The sequence below is a fragment of the Sporothrix brasiliensis genome (assembly GCF_000820605.1).
Source record: "Sporothrix brasiliensis 5110 chromosome Unknown Cont17, whole genome shotgun sequence".
NCBI lineage: Eukaryota > Fungi > Ascomycota > Sordariomycetes > Ophiostomatales > Ophiostomataceae > Sporothrix > Sporothrix brasiliensis.
In genome coordinates, this window is record NW_024467136.1 from 3,200,239 (window position 1) to 3,220,207 (window position 19,969).

The 19,969-nt window shown below is 52.8% G+C and overlaps 5 protein-coding genes across 5 annotated transcripts; 1 reads left to right on the forward strand and 4 right to left on the reverse strand.

The window, feature by feature from the left end:
• Positions 1-669: 669 nt before the first annotated feature.
• On the reverse strand, positions 670-3,973 carry SPBR_02245 (exportin-T; the record flags this gene model as incomplete). The annotated part of the gene is made up of 2 exons (XM_040760548.1): positions 670-3,861; positions 3,950-3,973. 2 exons carry the CDS (start codon positions 3,971-3,973, stop codon positions 670-672), a joined length of 3,216 nt encoding a protein of 1,071 aa, XP_040620939.1.
• A 1,451-nt stretch (positions 3,974-5,424) lies between these two features.
• Positions 5,425-7,484, reverse strand: SPBR_02490 (structure-specific recognition protein 1; the record flags this gene model as incomplete). Its single annotated transcript, XM_040760793.1, has 4 exons — positions 5,425-6,034; positions 6,115-6,989; positions 7,088-7,310; positions 7,474-7,484. The coding sequence occupies 4 exons, from the start codon at positions 7,482-7,484 to the stop codon at positions 5,425-5,427; spliced, it is 1,719 nt and encodes a 572-aa protein (XP_040620940.1).
• A 1,354-nt stretch (positions 7,485-8,838) lies between these two features.
• On the forward strand, positions 8,839-10,226 carry SPBR_09123 (uncharacterized protein; the record flags this gene model as incomplete). The annotated part of the gene is made up of 4 exons (XM_040767249.1): positions 8,839-9,074; positions 9,264-9,588; positions 9,784-9,891; positions 9,978-10,226. The coding sequence occupies 4 exons, from the start codon at positions 8,839-8,841 to the stop codon at positions 10,224-10,226; spliced, it is 918 nt and encodes a 305-aa protein (XP_040620941.1).
• A 536-nt stretch (positions 10,227-10,762) lies between these two features.
• Positions 10,763-12,089, reverse strand: SPBR_02840 (uncharacterized protein; the record flags this gene model as incomplete). Its single annotated transcript, XM_040761143.1, has 2 exons — positions 10,763-11,503; positions 11,577-12,089. 2 exons carry the CDS (start codon positions 12,087-12,089, stop codon positions 10,763-10,765), a joined length of 1,254 nt encoding a protein of 417 aa, XP_040620942.1.
• A 1,810-nt stretch (positions 12,090-13,899) lies between these two features.
• On the reverse strand, positions 13,900-19,552 carry SPBR_02175 (uncharacterized protein; the record flags this gene model as incomplete). The annotated part of the gene is made up of 4 exons (XM_040760478.1): positions 13,900-15,408; positions 15,501-18,803; positions 18,874-18,976; positions 19,362-19,552. The coding sequence occupies 4 exons, from the start codon at positions 19,550-19,552 to the stop codon at positions 13,900-13,902; spliced, it is 5,106 nt and encodes a 1,701-aa protein (XP_040620943.1).
• Positions 19,553-19,969: the final 417 nt, after the last annotated feature.

Genomic DNA, 19,969 nt, shown 5'->3' on the forward strand with positions numbered 1-19,969 from the left:
ATCAAAGAATAGCTTGTAACTGCTGCTTAATGATTGCCCATTGAATGTGACACAATAACAAATGTTTATTGAGCTCATTCATGATCCCTTGTCCTATTCCTGTGTAGAAGTAAAAACGCCATCTGCCATGCACAAACGAAGTGACTCGGTCACTCTATATGAAAAAGTAAAGACGAGTTGTGGCCGCGTCAACCGTGCAGTGACGAGATCGCAACAAATGCATTAGTTTCGTTATTGCTGTTCACCCACTCCTCCTTCACCTAGAGGATTTCTTGGAATTTTTTCGATTTCTTTCTGTTTTAATATACGGTGCTTTGCTGCATGAGTGAATCTGAGAAATGTAGGGAGACAAAAAAAAAAGAATATACAAGAAGGGAGAAGATGAAGTCATCAAGATAAGATCGGTTGACTACCATCAACTTTTTGTGATGTGTAAAATATTCAAAGACGATAGAAGGGTGAAAGTGGTATTGCGCCTATGGGTGTGTATAAAAAGAGCAAGACGTAGGATATAGTGAAGTTTGGGAAAGCCTAGGATCTATGAAGCGTGAAATCGGACCAGGCTCATGACGGGTGAGATAACATAGGGAAAAAACATAGGGAAAAAAGGGGCGAGAACAAATAACAAAAAACATTCGGAGCTGGGAACCGAAGAGAAAGGGACTTCTCCTAGTCATTCTTCCGAAGGTTTTGCAGGTACAAGGCGAATGTCCGCCGGTCCGTGGATGTGGTCAAGTTTCGCAAAAATTCGGCACCGTCACCAAGCTGTGTCAATAGAGTGGACTGCAGGTGCTGGATAAAAACGTCACCCGTCTTGATGTAGATGGTCTGCTCCAAGCCAGCAATCTCGTTGAGCACCTGGCGTGACTGGGCATCCTTGCCTGGACGGAACTGCGAGTCCCGAAGCACATCCCAGCACGTGGAATGGAAACGGTCAATCACGAAGCTATCGAAACCGGGGATGCTTGGTGCAGGCGGACCGCCCAATGCAGGAGACTGCTCGCCGGTGTTTGTGTTGTTGTTCTGGTTGCCCGAGTTGGTCGTAGTCGACGCGGCGGACTTGCTGCTGGGGTTGTTGTTCGCGTTGTTGTTCGAGCCGGGTGGCGCCCGGATCACCGCCACGTCGGGACCACCCCAAACGGAAGTCATACGTGCCAGAACACTAAAGGCCAGTCTGCTTCCAATCAGATTGCTGTGTCCAATAATTCTTGCAAGAGCCGTCACGGACGAGATCATAGTCTCAAAGAAACCTTGATTGGCCTCGCTGATCAGGACGCCCTCTAACTGGTTCGTCAGGATGATCTGCAGGAACGTCAAGTATTCACGACGTAGCTCAGCGAGTTGGATCTCGTCGTCCGTGCCAGAGATGGGCTCGGAGAGGCCTCCCAGCACACGCTGCAGGAGGGGAGTCAGCAGCATGTTGAGAACGTTGTAGATCTGCCCTTTGAAGTTGTACACGACCTGCTCTAGCAGGCGCAGGAAGAAGGCCATCTCATCCTTGGAGGAGGTTTGCGATAAAAGGCCCTCGATCCACTGTGGCAATTGAGGCAGGACGGCGGCGCCCATAACGCCCAAGAGCCGTGAGAATGCTGAGCGACAGGCGGCGCGGATCTCCGAGTTTGAGTTGAGCTCACCAAGCGCAATCAAAATCGCCTCAGCTGCCCTTGAGAACTCGCTCGAGATGGCCTCGTCCGGAGGAGGCTTGTTGTTGTTGCTGCTGCTGCTACCAGCACCGGGGCTGACTTGATAGTCAGAGAAACCGTACGCCAATGTGCCGAGAGCCATGATGATGTGGTGGATTTGCAAGATTGCCTGCGTATCGCCGGCCTTGGCACGCGGCAGGTTCCGCTCCATGTCTAAAAACAGGGGGTCCATCACCGAGCGGGCGTAGAGAGCCTGCTTGTCGGCCGGAGTGGCGTTTGTTGATGAGACACAGCCAATGGCCTCGTAAAGGTAGAGCTGGCCGTTGAAAAGGGCATCGGCAGAGTGATCGCTTTCGTCGGAAGACATGTCATCGTCGGCTTCGTCGTTAGGGACCTCGGCGCGGATGGGGAGGAGGTCGCTGATCGACTGGATGATCGTTTCTGCCACGTTGCCAACCTGCGACCGGAGCTGCTTCACGATGCGATGGAAGAGGTACCAAGACCGGATGCGGATGCGTGGGTGGTCATGGTGCGTTAGACGGACAAAATTCTCCAGGGCGCGGGGGATATAGTCGTGGTGGCTCTCGAAGAAGGAGCAGTACCGGTTGCAGATCTCCATGTACTGTAAGAGGACGGCAGGGTGCTGGAACTCGGCGATGCCCGACTCCATCATCTTGCGCATCAGCGCCACCATGCGTTCAGAAGCCGTAGCAGAGACCTTGCTCTTGGCAGTCAGGCCCTGGTTCGGCAGGGTCAGCTCACCAAACAGGTCCAGCTCGTGCAGGGCCAGGTCGAGGTCACGCCAGTCCATGTTGGCGCCCTGCTGATCGAGCGACTGGAAGGTGTTGGCGATGAGATTGCTAAGCACATCGATATAGAGGTCCTGGTCGACTGCTGCCACGCTTTTTTGCAGGTTCTGTAGCCACTTGCGCAGCTCCTGAAACTCGGCCTCGTCGGTCTGCTCGTTTTCGCCGCCCCAGCTGCTCGTCTCATCGTAGCGCATCTTGCCGACAACAGCGTTGAGGATCGGGGAAAGCATGTCACGGTACGCTGGAGGCAGGTTGGGCACTTTCCGCAGGAATGTCAAGAGGTCGGTCAGGGCAGGGATCACGGTCGAGCAGACTTCGTCGTATTCGTCGGAGAAGAAGCGGAGGAGCAGCGGAAGGAACTCGTGCAGTAACGGCTCAGCGCGGGCGCGGGCGTCCCCCTCGACAGACAAGTCATCGAGGACGCGGACAATGTCACTGACGACGGTATTCACCAGCTTCGCGACAGCTTCGGCCAGGTCCGTGTCGTACTTGGGCGTCTTCTGGTAGTCGTTGAGCGGCGGGCTGGCGACTAGCTGGGAGACAACCTCACGTAGGTTAAGGAAGCCAATCATCTCAATCTTGTCACTAGGCTTCATCTTCTTGGCGACGACGTCCGTCACGGTGTCGATGGCCGCGTCGCGCACCTTGTCCTCGCCGCTGCCGGGGTTCGAGCGGCCAATGAGAGGGAACAGGAGGCTGAGCATGTCCTGGTTGATGACGAGCGAAATATCAATCCAGCTCACCCACTTCCCCATGATCTTCAGCGTCATCTCGAGGACCTGGTTGTTTTGGTTGCTGTACTGCATCAGCAGTTCCTGCCATGATCGCGCAATCTTGTGCATGTCGCGGTCGCGGACGAGGTCCTTGAGGTTGTTGTTGCGCTTCACATCCGCGGATTGGCGCGCCATCATGACGTCGGCAATCTCGTCATGGACCGAGCTCAGCATACGCAGGTACAAGAAGACGCCAGCAACATTGTCAGGCTGCCCGCCGCCGTTGGGCGTGGTTGTCAAGGCCAAAAAGTCGTCGATGAACGTCTCCCAGCCCTCTTGATACGAGTAGACGAAGAGGTACGTCAGCGTCTGCGTGAGCTTGTTCTGCAAGGCCGGCGGGTCGACCTGAGCGTCGGGGTCGCCGCTTCCATATGTCCGCTGTATGTACTCGAGCAACGTGGTCTTTAGGAACGAGAGGCTGTTGCTGTCCAGGGCCTGGCTCTGCACGGCATTGTTGACGATTTCCAACGACACAAGACGCACCACCTCGGATGTTCGTGGTGAGCGGGTGAAGAGGGCCGCACACAGCTGCCAAGCCTGCGGATCCGAGCGCAATTGGTGGAGGTAGTCGAAGGCCTGGCCCTTGAGCGCGGTGTCCGAGGTTGGGTTCCAGGCAATCTCAATGGCTTGCTCAATCTGTAGAGGTGGGACGAAGGGACGGAATCAGCACTCAGCATAAGACAACAAGGCAACATCATCAAGCCATAAAAGCCATCACACCTACCTGCTGGCTGACTTGGCTGTCCATGGTGGGCAGCAAAGTCCGGGCGTGTTTTCGGTATCTGAGGAGAGAGACAAGAGAGAGAGAGAGCAGCGGAGTGCCGTTCAAGGCGAGAATAGGCCTGGCGGCCGTCGGGCGTAGAGCGAACCGAGGATGGGTGTGGTCGGAGAGTCGGCGGCAGTGGATATAAGATTGTCGAGCAAAATGGCGTGGCGGGATTTACGTCTATGCCCAAGGGTCGTCTGACTTTGTGGTGATTTCAAGATGACGCTGAGGCAGAGAGAGAGAGAGAGAGAGAGAGAGAGAGAGAGAGAGAGAGAAGAGACAGAGAGACAGAGAGAGAGAAAGAGGAGAGAAAGTGGGCGTGCTATGGACAACGCATTGCCTAGCACGGAGGGCTGTTAGTCGTTGCGGAGACTGGAGAGGGGCGGAAGAGTGGTCCACCGGGGGGGGATGAGTTGTTGTCGGGTTTCGCTGAAGAAAATGGACGAAGGCTGCGAAAGGCTCGGTCTGGCGATGCTTGCTTAGTAGGGCTGTCGTGTAAAGTAAAGAAATATAGAAGACGGGGTAGAAAGGAGGAGATGCCTGGGACGAAAGCAAAACAAAACAAATAAAATAAGAAGGTAATGGGCTATCCAGGCGGCGTAGCAAGGCAGGCAACGGAGCATGAGCACACGATGCTTGGACCGTGGGGATGTTTCTTTGCGGCGGCTGGTGGACAACAAGCCGGTTGTGTTGGTGGTGGGCGGCGGTGACGAGTCGTTTTTTGCTGTCCTCGTCTGTTTGGGAAATTTATTATTTCAATACGTGCCTTTATTTTTTCGCCCTCAATCTTCACATAATATTTTTCGGCTCCCCTCCTTCCTGAGGGCGGTCTGCTTGTGCTTGACTGGTTTGGTGGGGTAGGCAGGTGGCCTGGTAACTGCTGTTCCTAGCGGTCCAGCGCCCGCCCCAATGGCAGAAATCTGTTGTTGGTTAGTACAGCCTGACGTAGGCGGCAGGTGCGCAATTGCATCTCATTTGCAAGGGCCTCACGTGCTCTTCAACAAATGGCAACGCACCAACGAGTTGCGTCAAGAAGGGCTCCACTTACAAGAAAGGCTGACCCAACTGTCAAATGTGAAACATATGGGACCGTTACCGAGAGTACTTTGCTTTTCAGGGCACTTTTAATTGATATATAGAATGAATCGCCTTGAGAGAAACCCTGCTGACACAAGTGCACACACCGGCCATCACAATACTTTTCTTTTTTTCAAAAGCATTATAATGTTGACCAAACGCCCAAGCCGCAAATATTAACAAAAAGAAACAAATTAACGCGGCCGTACAAGAAACAAAAAGCAAATAAAGAACCAATAATGAAGAGGTCAAAGGGTGAGATGTGGCCGCATAGACGACATGTAACGGCATCGATCTGCGGCAGTAGCGGCGGTAATACAATGAGAGTCCTCACGGACCACTCCAATCATCTGCGCTCATGTTCGCTTCTTCTTCTTCGGGCGCTCTTCCTCCTCCTCCTCGTTTTCGTCGTCCATGTCGTCATCGTCATCATCATCGACGTCGTTGTCGACGTCGCTCTCGTCGCTTCCCGAACCGGAACTGTCATGGTTCGAGTCGTATTCCTCAGCGACATCGCTCTCCGACTCGGCCTGGAAGTCCTCGTCGACACTCTCCTCATCTTCGTCGGCTGAGCCGCGGTCGGCCCTAGCCGCACCACCGGCATCGTCATCGGAGCTGTCCATGGCCTGGTCGCGCAGGGCTGCGGCCATCATGTTCGACTCCTCATCGATCTCATTCTTGACGCGCAAGCCCTTGAGCTTGAAGAAATCCTCGAGCGCTTTCAGATCCTCCCGGTTGATGTTGCTGAACTGCGACGAAGCACCTCCGGCCTTCATATGCACCGTGATGTCAAACGTCGAGAGAGCCGAGACGGCGCCACCAACGCGTGAAAATGTAATGGACTGCGTCTGGTCGTAGGAAATGTACGACGCAGGCTTAGGCACAAACATGAATGCCTTTTCCAGACAGTACAGAAAACCCTCGCTGGCCTTGATAGAGCACTTAATACCAAACTGCTGCCGGTGACTGCAGTGATATGTTAGAAAAGACGGTCGTGAAAAGTGCACTAGAAAGAGAGAGCGGGAGAAGGGGATGGAAAAACATACGTGAGGAAGTCCTTTGCAGGGGCCGAAATTTTCTTATTAGCCAGGCCCTTGAATATATAGGTGACAACCTGGTGAAGAGGTTGTTCGTAGTGCGCCTGCAGCCTGTCCTTGTATCTGGACTCGAGCTCCTCCTCTGTCAGGTTCAGATCCAACGTTACCTCTTCGTCGCGCTTAAACTGCATGACGACAAAGGGGTACCGGGTCTGGCCCTGGCGTAGGGGGGGGTCGAGGCCCATGCAAAGCATGACGTGCATATCGTCAGGCTTGGGGAGGACCATGAACTTCTTGATGGCATCGTATTGAATCTTGTAGTCGTACGTCTTGCCCCGTAGACGGAGCGACGCGTCGTACATGTCAATATCGAAACGGCCTCTCGGCGTGAGATGCAGGACATCAAGGAAGGTAGCAATGGTGTCACCGGCAGATTCGCCAATCTCGGCCTTCTCCATAAGTGTGTCGTAGAAGAGTGTCACCGCGTTCTTCTCCTCTTCTGCGTCGCTGGCGTTCGATGCAACGTCGCCGTCAGCATCGGCCTCCTTCTTCGTTGTCGTGCCCGGGATGTAAAAGCGCATCTCCATCAGCTGGTCCTTGCCAGCGGCCGCCTTAAGGCCTTTGACCGGACCCTTGGAGTTGCCGTTTGTCTTTGCATCTTCGTTAACGGAAAAGTCGACCGAGATTTCGTTCCGGCCGGCCAGGTTCGTATTCGCAATCTCCGAGTACGGGATCTCAAAGAAGGGTCGGTTCTGCACGTTAAAAACAAGCTCGGCCTTGCTAAACTCGGCCTTGCCCCAGTTCCAGCCCCGGACGGAGTGTTCCCTGTTTTCGAGGTTGTGGCTGTACCAGTTCTTGAAGATCTTGTTCAGGCGCTCGTAATCCTAAAAAATATAAAAATAAATAGAAACAGGTTTCTCTTGGTTAGTCACCTCACCCTCGACTCGCATACACGGGGACTGGACAATACACTGATGCTCACCTCTTGTTGAAACCCGTCCAGTTGCAGAATGCCTGAGTTCCGTTGATGGATCTTCACCTCGTAGCCCTTTGCGGCCCTGCTCCATTGCGCACCTCCTATGTTGCTCTGGTCCAGGGTAAAGGCCTCGCCGCCGCCAGCCGGCTTCCAGCCAAGACCGTTCTCGGCGAAACGGCACTTTCCACTCTCCTTAGAGAGGTCTAGAAAAATGTTGTCGAAGCTCTCACTGTGGCAGGGGGACAGAAAAGGAAAGAGAGAAAGCACGAGTCAGCATGGTTGCACCGCAAAAAGAAGCTCGTCAGAGCTCAATTCGAGCTAAAGGGCCAATCAAACAGACGACGAACGAGGAGAGGAACCGGAAGGAGAACAAGCTGGCGAGTCCAACTTACATTGCGGCCATCTTAAAAATGCAATACAACAGGCCAACTAAAGACGACTGACGATGGATCTGAGATGCGACAAACGATGTCAGTGGCGCCGATATGGTGATGGTGATGGTTGCGGATGAGGTACAAGTGAGAGAAGTACGGAAGTACGAAAAAATAGCTCCCAGAACAATTTGCGCCACACCCCCCCAGGTCGCGACTGCCCCCCAGGGCCGTGACGCGCTTGCGGAGACCCGTTTTAATGGAGACCCACATTTGCGAACCATCTCTGAAGGCGGTGAAGGACGAACCAACGGCGACAGTAATTATCTTGTCTCGCTTTGTGTACATCTTAGTCATCACAAAATAGTGGCACGTGCGAGTTTAAATTCAAAAAGCATCTGGAATGCAAACCGCCGCTTTGCGTCCGTAGTACAGCATACAATATACTTCTTTGCTCCTTGGGTCTAACCGGGCATCATTGTGCCTTTCATCAGATTCTCTTTGTATTTTAAGGTAAGGCCACGTTCTGTAGTTAGTTTGCTTGGATTTCCGAACCAGCGACATTCATTTCGCAGTCGCTGTTTATACCGTCACGTGTTTTTGTGATTCCTTGCAAAATTGAGTAATCTCATCACGTGGTTTATTTTCTTCAAAACTCAGCCTTCTGGCGAATCAGCGTCGCCAACATCGACTTACACGCAGCCTCGCATGCAACAGCAGCCTCGTATTTTAGAGTTTTGTGGTCAATTCTCAACCTGACTCGTTCTCTTGGAAATATCTGTCCCTCTAAATCTGTCCCACAACATTGACAATGTTTTTCTTGTGTACTATCTCTTGACTTCAGCTAACTTGGCATAAGTTTACAGTCCTCGATTCACATATCATGTCAAGCGACCAACCGACATCCGAACATGGAATCGTTAGGTGTCAGTTTTCTTGACAAAATAGTATACGTGAGAGTAAACGTACGGGTACATTAATGTACAACTGAATTCAAGCTTCGATAGAAGTTCTATAGGTTTTTTTTAGAAAAAAAAACTTTCGAAGTTTTAAATACTAGAAACGTCTAAAGGTAAAGAATTTTGAACCTTGAATATTTGCTGCATCTGCTCAATATGACAGTATTTACTGTTACTATCAGTAACTTTCTAGAACCTTAAATTCTTTCCTTTGATATAAAGCCCCGTTTAGGTGCATTTGACTCTCTTGTGTGTTTTATTTATTTTCATAAGAGCCTTTTTTTTCATAATAACCTCTCCCCTCACAAGTCGTTTTAGTCCTCGCAGGACTGTCATCGCATCTGTTTCTCTTCCATTACTGAACTCATTCCCTTTGACACCTTTAACTATTGCATCCGCACTGTTCTCGACCGTAGCCAGTCCCAAAATGGCACCCAATCCGAGAACAGCCGCTCTGAATGCAGCTCCGGGTTTGGCTGCCGCCCCATCTTCGACCATGCCACCGAATCCGGAACCAGCCGAGGAAACAACTAGCCAACGCATCCTGAAAAATCTCTTCTACCTGCTGTCCTTTACTATTCCCAACCACAGATTGGACTTTACCAACCGCGAGATTGAACGTGGCGAATGGCTACGGCGGCTGAACGAAGTCCAAAAAGAGATGTTCGTCTTAGAACATATCCTCACTGACTACCAACTGACTTGGGCCAGACGAATACTTTACATGGTCTTTAGAGAAGCACGTCTTTCACGCACCGCGAATATCTATTGTTACATGCTAATGTACTTTACGCAAGTACCACTGGGCGACAATGTGATAACTTTCGAGCCTGGCTGTCCTCAGATTGCCAGTCTGGAGGCCGAGAAAGCATTTATCGAGGTCGTGCCGGCACTTGCACAGAGCACAGTCTACTGTTGTACTCCCATGACGTTCGAAAAGCAGGCGCAAATGATTATCGATGCTGCCAAAGAGAGCGGCGTTGTCTTCCAAAACCACATCGCCTACATCAACGACATGCTCGTGGCGCAAGCCATCAAATACATAAGCGACAGGAATGGCTACTTTGAGGCCCACTCCTGCAGGCTTGGGGAACACTGCCGAAACAAACGAGCGTGCAATGGCGGCCCCAAGTTTCCCTTTCTCCCCGAGGCACTTGTTACCGAGCCAGAGCAGACCGTACTAGCCAATGAGTCCGACTATCATAGGCTTCGAAATTCTTGCCCGGGCCGCTCAACCACGGACGACATCTATCGCGAAATATGTTACAGAATGAGAAAATTAAGGATCAAAACAATGTATGCTGTCCACAGACATGTATACACCGACCCAGAGACCGCCGCGCCATGGCGTGCAATTTCTAAACCTATACAGCCCAGCACCGGGACTGTGCACACCGGCATAGCAGGGCCTCAAACCGGAGCCGTGGCTTCACAAGCACGCCACACCCAAGCACCGCCACTTGATATCCAAACTCCCAGGGTCAGCAACCCAAAGGGGGTCGTTCAGAACAAGAACTGGGGACAAGGAGCCGTGAACACTGGCGAAGCATCGGCACCTTCGGGCAGTGGCAGCCGCCAAACTCCTCGCCAAGACAGCATTGGGCACATATGCTTTACGTCGAGCAACTGGAGAAAAAGGGCAGTGGGTCCCTCAGCGTTGAAGTCGTCGACAGTACAGCCCTTGAGGAATTTATAGGCTGGCTGGAGTCTCAGCGCTCTCGCAACTCTACAAACGACCCCGTCTTCCCGCTGCGCACCAACATTGACTACGATGGCAATGGCTCTGACGCGATAATTGTTCAAAGCGTGTCCTAGCGGCCTAGACAATGTCTCTCTTCACAGTGTCTTTTCTTATATTACTGAAGTCGTGGTGCTCATACCACTTTTTCCAATAGCTGTGTTCTGTTTCCTGCTGCTTGAATCAAAGCTCCTTACATTTGACAGTACCAGCAGGAACTGAGTGTTTTATTTGATTTCACTTTATTTTTGGTCTGTTTATTTAGCAAGCATTCTTGGAGGGTGCCCCTTGCTGAATAGCTGAATCGCAAATAAGAAACCCCAAGCACAATGAGGGGGACTAATGCGAGACAATTGTTGTTCATGTAGTCAGTTCGTTTGTCAAAGACGATAAGGCGTCAACATTGCCACGGCTGCATTGGAAGCAGTATGCAGAGTAAAACCCGATATAAATATAAACTATGAACCTGGAACGCCCCGATGCAGCCATGTTCCGTGATATGATACATTGCGCAATGTAAATGGACCAAGACAAAACGAAAGATAACGTAAGAGGGTAAAAGTCAAGAACAAAACAATTAGGAAATAAAAGCCAGAACTGTATCGCTGCTTCCTCAGCTGCGGGAAAGGCTGAGCAGACCATTGACGGCACTGCCACGCATGGCACTGCTTGTTAGACCATCCAAATGGCCCCCGTTCACATCATCCACCAGGAGCCGGTTGCCGCGCGGCGTGGTCAAAATGTTGTGCTTGTTGCTGCTCAACGTTGACTTCTTGGTGGGCGACAAACGACGGATCTGCGGCATCTGAGGCAGGTCATCATCGTCCTCATGGCCGTACTCGTCCTCGTCTTCGTCGTCGTCATTGGCCCGAATCAGCTTCGGACCATCCTGATCCGATAGGTCACTGTCTTCAATGACGTCCACCGTGTCCAGCTGATGCCGCGGTTGCTGTGGAAGGGGCTGGGAATCTTGCACATCTTCGTCGCCTTCATCCTCCTCCTCCTCCTCCTCGCTGCTGCTGCTGGTCTGAGTGGCGCTCACTTCCTCGTTACAACCGCGGCTGCTAGGAGCGCCGACCACGCTTGACGAGGCAGGGCCCCACAGCGCCAATCGCTGTGGCAGCGGCGGCTGATGTCTCGGCTGCGAGGAGCTCGCCGGCTCTGCCTCGTGCTTTTGCTCTCGCTGCTGACGCAACCATTCGCTCGCTGACCACTCCCTTGACAGTTGGCCTTGTTGGCGTTGCAGTTGTATTGCCGCCGGCACCACCCGGAGCTGCTCCAGTGGGACGTCAACCTGGCCCGTCCGCACTTTGTACCGGGCCAAACTCAGACGAAGTTTGAGAATCTCTGCTCTCTATATTGGGGGGGAGGCATGTTAGGGACTGTGCTGCAATTATATAAGTCAATATTGATCTTTGGTAACGCACCTGTCGCGATTGTTCGCGCGTCGGCGGTCCGGACGAGCCGGCAGGCCGGGGAGCGTCGATGTCCGGCTCGGTAATGTTGGTGGCCTGAGACGTGTCGACCATGGCGGACAGATCGAAGACGGAGGATGTAGTAGGGGACAGAGAACGCCGAGAGGCGGAGGCAGTCATGGCAACTGCTGGAGAGGCTGATGTAGGAACCTGGTCGATCTGCTGCTTCTGCTGTTGCTGAGACTGCTGCTCCGACTGCTTGCTGTCACGCAGCAGGATTGTTGACGACATCTCCGCGCCGCTCGCGAGACATGTCTTCTTCAGGGGCGTCGTGGAGTCGGCCGGCTCGTCGTCCAGACACGTCTCCGGCAGTGTGCGCTTATGAGCTATGGCACTGCTTGGCGGTGACAGTGGGAACTTGTGCTCGACGGCTACCGGCTTGCTTGCCACGGAAATGGGCGAGGCCGACACGCTCGCGTTTGCGTCGAGGGGTGCCAGGACGCGTCGTTTCACGGGGGAGGCCATTGCAAAGCCTGAGATATAAGGAGTTTGTATATAGATGAGGAAATCAGGCCAGGGCTCGAAGAGTGCAATCCAGCCACCAACGCGTCTTGCAGCAACAAGCACAAGGCGAGTAAGAAGAAAAGGCGGGTGACCCAAGAGCGTGTGGGCGAATGCACGTGTTGTTCCAACACCAGGGAGAGACTGTTGTAAGTGGCTCTGATTAAAGAAAGGAGTGCCGGCGATCAAGAAACGAGAGGAAAGCAAAACGTATTCCCTTGACGGTAACGTCTAGAAAGAGTGACTGGGGAAAGTAGAAAAGCGTGAGGGCAGATAGAAAAACGAAGAAGGACGGAAAGAACAACGAACGACACCTCTTGCCGTTGTATATGAAAGCCAATACTCCGTATACATGTCAGTCGCGATTCTGAAGGCGTGTTTTGTTTTCTCCACATTACGGGCTTCCCTGCACGTTCTTGACCCAGTTCGTCGTGGCGCAAGGCCTGACGACCTCCCTCTTTTAGCACGTTCAGAGCGCTGTGGATAGTCTACAGCGCCCTACTACAGCGCGGTTACGGGCAGTCGCGACTTCCAGCACATTGGTTGGGTCTGTTTGCCCATTTAATTTGAGGGCAGATGCCAACTGGAAACAGGGCCCCTGGAAACGCCTGCTTGGCTGCAGTCGCGTCTTTCACAGTGGGCATGGGCCACTTGCGAGACGTGTGTGGCGGCAAGTCCCACCTACCCATTCGCCCCTCCTCTGCGACAGATCATTTAGCAGGGTAAAGAAACCACACGCGACAGGGTCCATCACAACACGAACCTAAAGGACCCCTGGGCTATTAGTGGACGAGTGGGACAGGTGTGAACGCGCTTGTAGCCACTAGAAGTCTTCAGTCTAGGGGGGCCTTCGGCCGCTTCTGAGAATCCATCGTGTGTAATATAAAACACAGCCCTTTTAGAGAAACCGAAGCCAAGGTTTGACGCGACTTGCCTTCTGTTCTTCTACAAGCCTCGAAAGATGCACTGTACGACATACATATGTTATATGCAAATGCGGACCTCGTAAGACGTGCATTTACTGCCGATCGCAAATCACGGTTAGGCAAACGATGCTTGTCAAATCTACGGTAGTACGGAATATAACGACGCGGAGCATGTAAGAAACGACATCCGATGAGCTGATACTACAATAGGGACGAAAGAGTTTGTAAATCGTCGGCCGACATTTCTCATTCCTGTCTAGTTTAGAGTTTTAAGAACTATCCATACGAATCCGTGCATATGTCATCCACTTGTCCCTATAATCTACAACGGCTTTACACAGTCCAAATCAACAAGAATTAAACATGATGATCCCATGCATCCCATTTGCCCGGTTCAACAGCAAAGGAAGAAACATATCGTCTCATAGCACAAAGAAATTCGTGATGAAAGCCCATGGTGGCGATCGGAAGCTGGCCATCAAAACACACGCATCGAGAACTGAAGCAGGCAAAGAGTATAAAAAAATAAGAATCGTGACGAACGACCGAAATGGCCACCGTGGTGGGCGGGGAATAAAGAAAGAGACACATAAAACGAAACGCAAAGTATAACCACAGTAAGACAAATAAAGAAGAAGCAAAAACAAGCCAGGTCCAACGCTTCCATATCCCTCCAGTGTTTCGTAAAACTTTTGTCGACCTCTCATAATTCAAGTTGGTCGTCATGTCATGGACAGTTCGCCAATGAGAGAAATAATAAAAGCAAATGAAATGAAAAATAAAATAAAAAAATGAAGAAAGTACAATGTTGGTAGACGCACATAAAGCAGAAAACAAGGTTTCATAGCTTAGGACGCACCAAATGAGTACAGAGAAGGGTCAAGCTCGACATTCGTCTTGTTGAACATCGACACCATGTCTGTCTCCTCATCGCCGAAACCACTCGGACCATCGTTCAAGAACATTTGTGCCAGGTCGGCCGTGTCGGTCTCATCGATTGCGGCCATATTGAACTTTTGCATATCGTCGAGCATGGAGGGGATGATGGTACCATCCTCGGCCGTCATCCACATGTCCATGTTCAGGTCGAGGTTGGTCGACTCCAGGTTGTCGCTTGTCGGCTCCGAAGTCCACCCGCTATCGGTCCTCGACTCGGGCGTGTCGTTAGGCGTGATCATGCTGCGATATACGCTGAAGTCGGCAATCGCGCCTTGGGCCGCTGTATCTGCAGCGAAGCTGAACGTCGAGGCAAGATCCTGTGGATCAACATTGGCAAAGTCCCATGCGTCGCTCAATGACGCAGACGCAAGCAGCACGTCTGTGTCGATGCTGGGCGCAGAACCCTGGAGACCGCCGTCCGAAAGCTTGGGAGTGGTGCTCGGCCCATTGCCGGTGGGGCCTTTACCAGCCACAGCCTTTCCACCAGATGCTTGCCGGTTCATCGACGTCACACGAGACATCGGCGTGACTGGTGTGAGACCCTGTTTCGATGAGGTAGCGTTCGTTCCAGTGTTCACACCATTGTCACTCGTTTTCGCATTGCCTAGCGCGTCCAGACCGAGTGCGTCCGTAAGGGCGTCGCTGACAAACTTGAACGGGTCGGCAGCGGGCTTGATATGTTCCTCTTCGATATGGGTACGACGAGCCTCCTCCGTAGCAAATCCAGTCGACTTCATGTCGCAGTCGTTCTCCGTGCAGTAAAACAGTGACTTGGCGGCTTGCTGAGCGGCAGCGGCTGTAGACTGGGCGGCAGCGGCAGCCTTTGCTTCCGATGCCTGCCTGCGCTTAACCTCAGGAGAAGCCTTTGCCGAAGGAGTTGATGCCGCGGGCGTCTGCGCAGTGATAGGCGACGCAGCACTCGCCTGGTTGTTCGTCTTCCGGCGTTTTGTCGTAGGCAGATGCAGAGTCTCCTGGGTCACGCTCGGCTTGCCGATGTAAGCAGGCTGGCCATGGGGAGACGCCCCGTGAAGAGGGAATGGAGGTTGGGCCGTTGTTGGTGCTGCCGGCGGTTGGTGGTTGGCCTTGCTGTTTGATCGCTTATGCTTGGCCTGCGTGCGCGGAGTTTCCTCTGCTGTGGTTTTGGCAGTGGCAGCAGTTGGCTGAGCTTGAGACGTCGCGGCAGAGGCGGATGCGTTCCGACCCTGCTGCGACTCCTGGGGCCCGGTCATTTGTTGCCCGCTCTGGCCAGCTTGGAGCTGGGTCTGGTTCGCATGGGCCCGCACAAAATTCATTGCCTCCTTGGCCATATCCATCAACAGGTTCCGATGTGACTCAATTTCATCCAGAGTAATAGAGAAATTCTCCTTGCGGCCAGCAAGTGTTTCGGAGTTGACAAATTGTTGCGAAAGACGGTATCTCTGTGCGAAGGAGAAGAAACAGTGTCAGTGAATGTGGACAGGTTTGACAACGCGTTTGAACAAGGAAGACAAATCATAATGTTAAAACTTACAGTTCGGAAGAATTTGCGAGTGCGGACTTCATCGTGAGTCGCCAGGTAGAAACGGCTAAGGGCGCGGCCGACCTTGAACAGGGGATCGACGGTCTCGCCAATCTTCTTCCACACTTCGTCCTTCTCCTCGGCGGTCATAGGAATGTCAGGGAACTGTTCCTTGTGTATGTCCTGTCGCACTTCATTGCCAATTGCTAACAGGTGCTGCATAGTTTCAGAGCCGGGCTGGAGGGCAGATGCTACGGCTTGCTGGCGTTGGCGAATCGTCTCCTGTTGCTCAGGTGTGAGCTTGGCAAATTGCTCTGCTGTCATATTCGGAACCGGGCGCTGCTGCTGCTGCTGTGGTTGCTGTATGGCCTGTTGCTGAACCTGCACAGACGGCGACTGCTGAGGCTGAGCAGCGGAAGCGGCATTGGACGAATCGTCAGTCGTATTGCTATTAGCAGCTGCTGCACGCTTGCGGTTGGCAGCAGCAGCACGATTCTGCTGTGCCTTGCTCTTCGCACCAGTCGCAGGCGCGGGGGCCGGAGTTGTCTGTCCAGTAGATGTCGGCGGAGCCGCTGGCGCCTGGCTCGTTGGCTTCTGCTGCACAGCAGGGTTATGGGCGACAGCCGCGGCAGCGGCTGCGGCAGCTGCACTTGGGGTTTCAAGTTGACCACCGTGTTGCTGAAGCATGAGATTGTGCTGCTGCTGCTGCTGCATCTGGAACTGTTGTTGCAACTGTTGCTGAAGCTGCTGTTTCGTCTGCTGTTGCTGAAGCTGTTGCTGTTGCTGTTGCTGTTGCTGTTGCTGTTGCTGTTGCTGTTGCTGCTGCTGCTGCCGTAGAGGATTATGAAGTTGCAGCTGTGGCTGTTGCTGCTCCTGTAGAGGATTTTGAAGTTGCTGCCGCAGTAGTTGCTGCTGTTGCAAGTTCAAGGGCTGGCCAACTCCCGGCTGCTGTTGGGCCAGCTGGGCTTGTTGGGCTTGCTGAAGAACGTTCAAGGGCACCCCATTCTTGGCCTGCTGCTGCATGTAATGCTTTATAATCTGTTCATGCTTCATTCGTGCGCCGAACTTTCGAACAATCTCCTCGGAAACATTGGCAAGCTTGGGATCTCTTGCACGAAGCTGTGCAACCTCGGCAGCAGTGATGGTGAGCATGCTGGCCGGGATGTTTGGTAAGGTGCCGGCCATCTGCTGCATATTCGGACCAATTGGCTTGTTTCCGTTGGAATTTGCGTTGGCATTTGGGCCAGCTGCAACAGGAGCGTTTGGAGGCTGCATACCAGGAGGGCCAGGCCGTTGTTGTTGACCGCCCTGCTGCTGTTGCTGCTGCTGCTGTTGCGTCCGCTTCTCGACCAGCTGCCTAAACTGCACCATCTGAAAGTTTGACAGCTGCGCTTTGACGGGATCTGGCAAGCTATTCTGCGCAATCCAGATCTTCAAATCACGCCATTTCTTGACCTCCGGAGGCAGGCTGAATTGAATGGACACTTGCGTCGGCAAATCCATGCTATCCATAATAGCTTGATGCTGGGGGCGCATTTGTCTCGGACCCTGGCCTGGCTGGCCCATGTTCTGTGGCGGCATTCCCGTCGGCTGTTGAGCAGTCATACCAAACTGGTTTGCCTGTACACCAGCCTGTTGTTGTTGCTGTTGCTGCTGTTGTAGTTGCTGCTGGTTGACTTGACCAGGGCCCAGCTGGCCTTGGCGGCTTTGCTGCTGCTGCATTTGGGCAGCGGCAGCAGGGTTATTCTTGGCTTGATTCATTCTTAGCTGTTGCTGTTGAGCCCATCTGGCCATGAACTCGTTCAACTTCTCTGGGGGGAGGCTCGAAAACTTCTCCCTCTGCTCAGCTGACATAGAATTGATCATGTTCTGGAAATTGGGATTGAGGTTCTGGTTGAAACGAGGGTTGAGCTGTCCCGTAAATGTTGGGCCACCCTGTGCCATTTGTCGTTGTTGTTGCTGTTGCTGCTGTTGCTGTTGTTGCTGCTGCTGCTGCTGCTGCTGCTGCTGCTGTTGCTGCTGTTGCTGAAGGGTCGCATCGCCTTGCGCAGTGGCCTGGCGAGCCATGGGCGTGCCTAAGTTGCCAATTGCCGGGCTGTGGCCCATTACACCACCGGGTTGGCCTTGTAATTGTTTTGCGCCCTGCTGTTGTGCCCGCTGCTGCTGGTTCTGCATATTGGCAGCACCAGAAGCATCAAGACCCATCTGGTGCATGTTGAATCCTTGCTGCATCTGGGGACCACCACGCTGGAGCTGGACACCTTGCTGAGTATTAGGACGTCCTTGGTTACCAGCCATACCAGTAGCATTGTTTGGAGCAACCGGAGCACCAGCCATTGGCGGCTGTGGCGTGGGGTTGCGGCCAGCTTGTGTACTCGCGGGGACAACAACCTGACCAGCCTCTTGGGCAAGAAGTGCAGCTTTGTGCTCGTTCATGATGCTTTCCACGTTGGGACCGAAGGGGTATTGTGCGTTGCGTTGTGCACCCGGGCCAGAAGCGCCAGCAACGAGGGCACCGCCTTGGGCAGGCCCGCTGACACCCATCATGCTCGGGTTCAAAACACCTCCGGCCATTCCATTTTGCTGTTGTTGCTGCTGCTGGAGTGCTTGCTGTTGAAGCTGTTGCATCGGGTGCTGGCCGCCAGGCATATTAGGATTAGCAACACCTGGTTGCGTTCGTAGATTGCTGGCTTTTTGGGTCAGGACGTTGAGTGCCTGGATCTGGAACATGTGCATCAAAACATCCTTTCCGCTTTGCTGGAGGTTCTCAATAGTTTGCGGGCTGACGCGATTCTGCATGTTGGCCAACAAGTTTCTTTTGGTGTTGTCATCCGCGCTCATATAGAGGCGATTCGCAAACTCGTTCACTTTTTGGCGATCTTGCTCCGTCAGTTTCGAGAGGTCTATTCCGCTTTGGCGTACTTGGTTCAAATTTTGCATGTTCTGCAAGTTCTGTTGCTGTTGCTGCTGTTGGTTCGGTGCCATCTGCATGCCGACTCCATTTTGGCCCATAAGACCAGCGGCGCCCATTTGCTGAGGGTTTTGCTGCGGAATTGGCGATGCCTGCATGGGGTGTTGCAGGTGCTGGAAACTTTGAGGGTTTTGTCCAAAGGCCCGGAGTTGAGGGTTCATGAGAAGTTGCTGTTGCAGTTGCTGCTGCTGAGCCGCCTGTTGTTGCGCTGCCGCTTGTTGCTGCAAAAGAGCCTGCTGCTGGAGCTGCTGGTTGTTCATGTCGTTTCTGATATTTTGCTCGTTGGACTGGCGCTTGACAAACTGCTCCTGAATTTTCGTAGTCATCTGCTTCTCGTACATCGCCTAATTATGTTGTCAGTAGTCCCGTTCACGAACAGTGAGGAGGCGGTGAACAATGAGAGTTACAACTCACCCTGTCCGGCATTTCCAGGTAGGCTTTCCGCTCAAAGTCGACACCGGCCTGCAATGCCTTTTGCCAGTCGATGCCTGGATTTGCAAGAATGATGTTCGTGACCCTTTTAAATCAATCAACGTTAGAAATGTTGAAATAAAGCCGTCTCCAATGACGAGATCTGCGATGCGACAAACACCGAACGAAAGTGATTCCGAAGGATAAGAAAAGGCGATGAGGAAAACAAAGTAAGAGTGAAAAAAATTGAGCTGAGGTCGTTGCTATTTTGCAGGCCCGACGGTATGGGGGGGGGGGGGGGGGGGGGGCCATCAGGACCTTAAAAAGGTACATAGTACATGGTGACTGAGCAAACATAGTAGGCGAGACGCGCAAACCAATTATCGATACTGTGCACAACAACGGTGCAACTGTAGCGCCAACGAGGTGAAGGGGAAAGGGGAATCACCTAGGAACCGAAATTAAGAATAGAAGCAAAAAAAAAAACTTACAGGTTCACCGTCTTGCCCATCCGCTCCGTGAGCTGCACACCGGATCGCCATCCATTGACAACGGGTGTGTTTGCCACTAGCTGCTGGTAGACAATGGCCATCAGGTGATTGGGGATGCCATTTCTCCGCTGCTGGGCCTGCTGCTGGAGCGGCATGCCCATCTGCTGCTGCATGTTCATATTGGCGGCCATTGCCGCAGATTCAAAGGCGGTGGACAACCACGCCTTGGCCTGTTCAGGTGGAAGTCGATACGCTGTCGGTCAAGTTGTGGCGGCAGAAGAGGTGCAATGCTGCCAGGCCCAGAAGATATTAAATCGTACAGCGAGTCGCGAAAATCGAGAGGCTAGAAGCAGAGGCGGTCCCAGGACAGGATGACGAAATGGAAATCGGGAGCGGAGGTAGAGTCAACCGTTCGTTCTGCTATGTCGACATGTGAAGCCGTAGAAGATTGCCAGTCGTCCGCGTCTTGGTTCGCGTTGTCTGAAAAGGTATTCAAATGAGCCACCCGTAAGATGAATAACAAGGCGGAAAAAGAAGCGGTCACCGTCCAGTCATGCGGTGTGGTCGAGCTAACCGCAACTCAAAACTGCACAAGCCACGAAGAGACA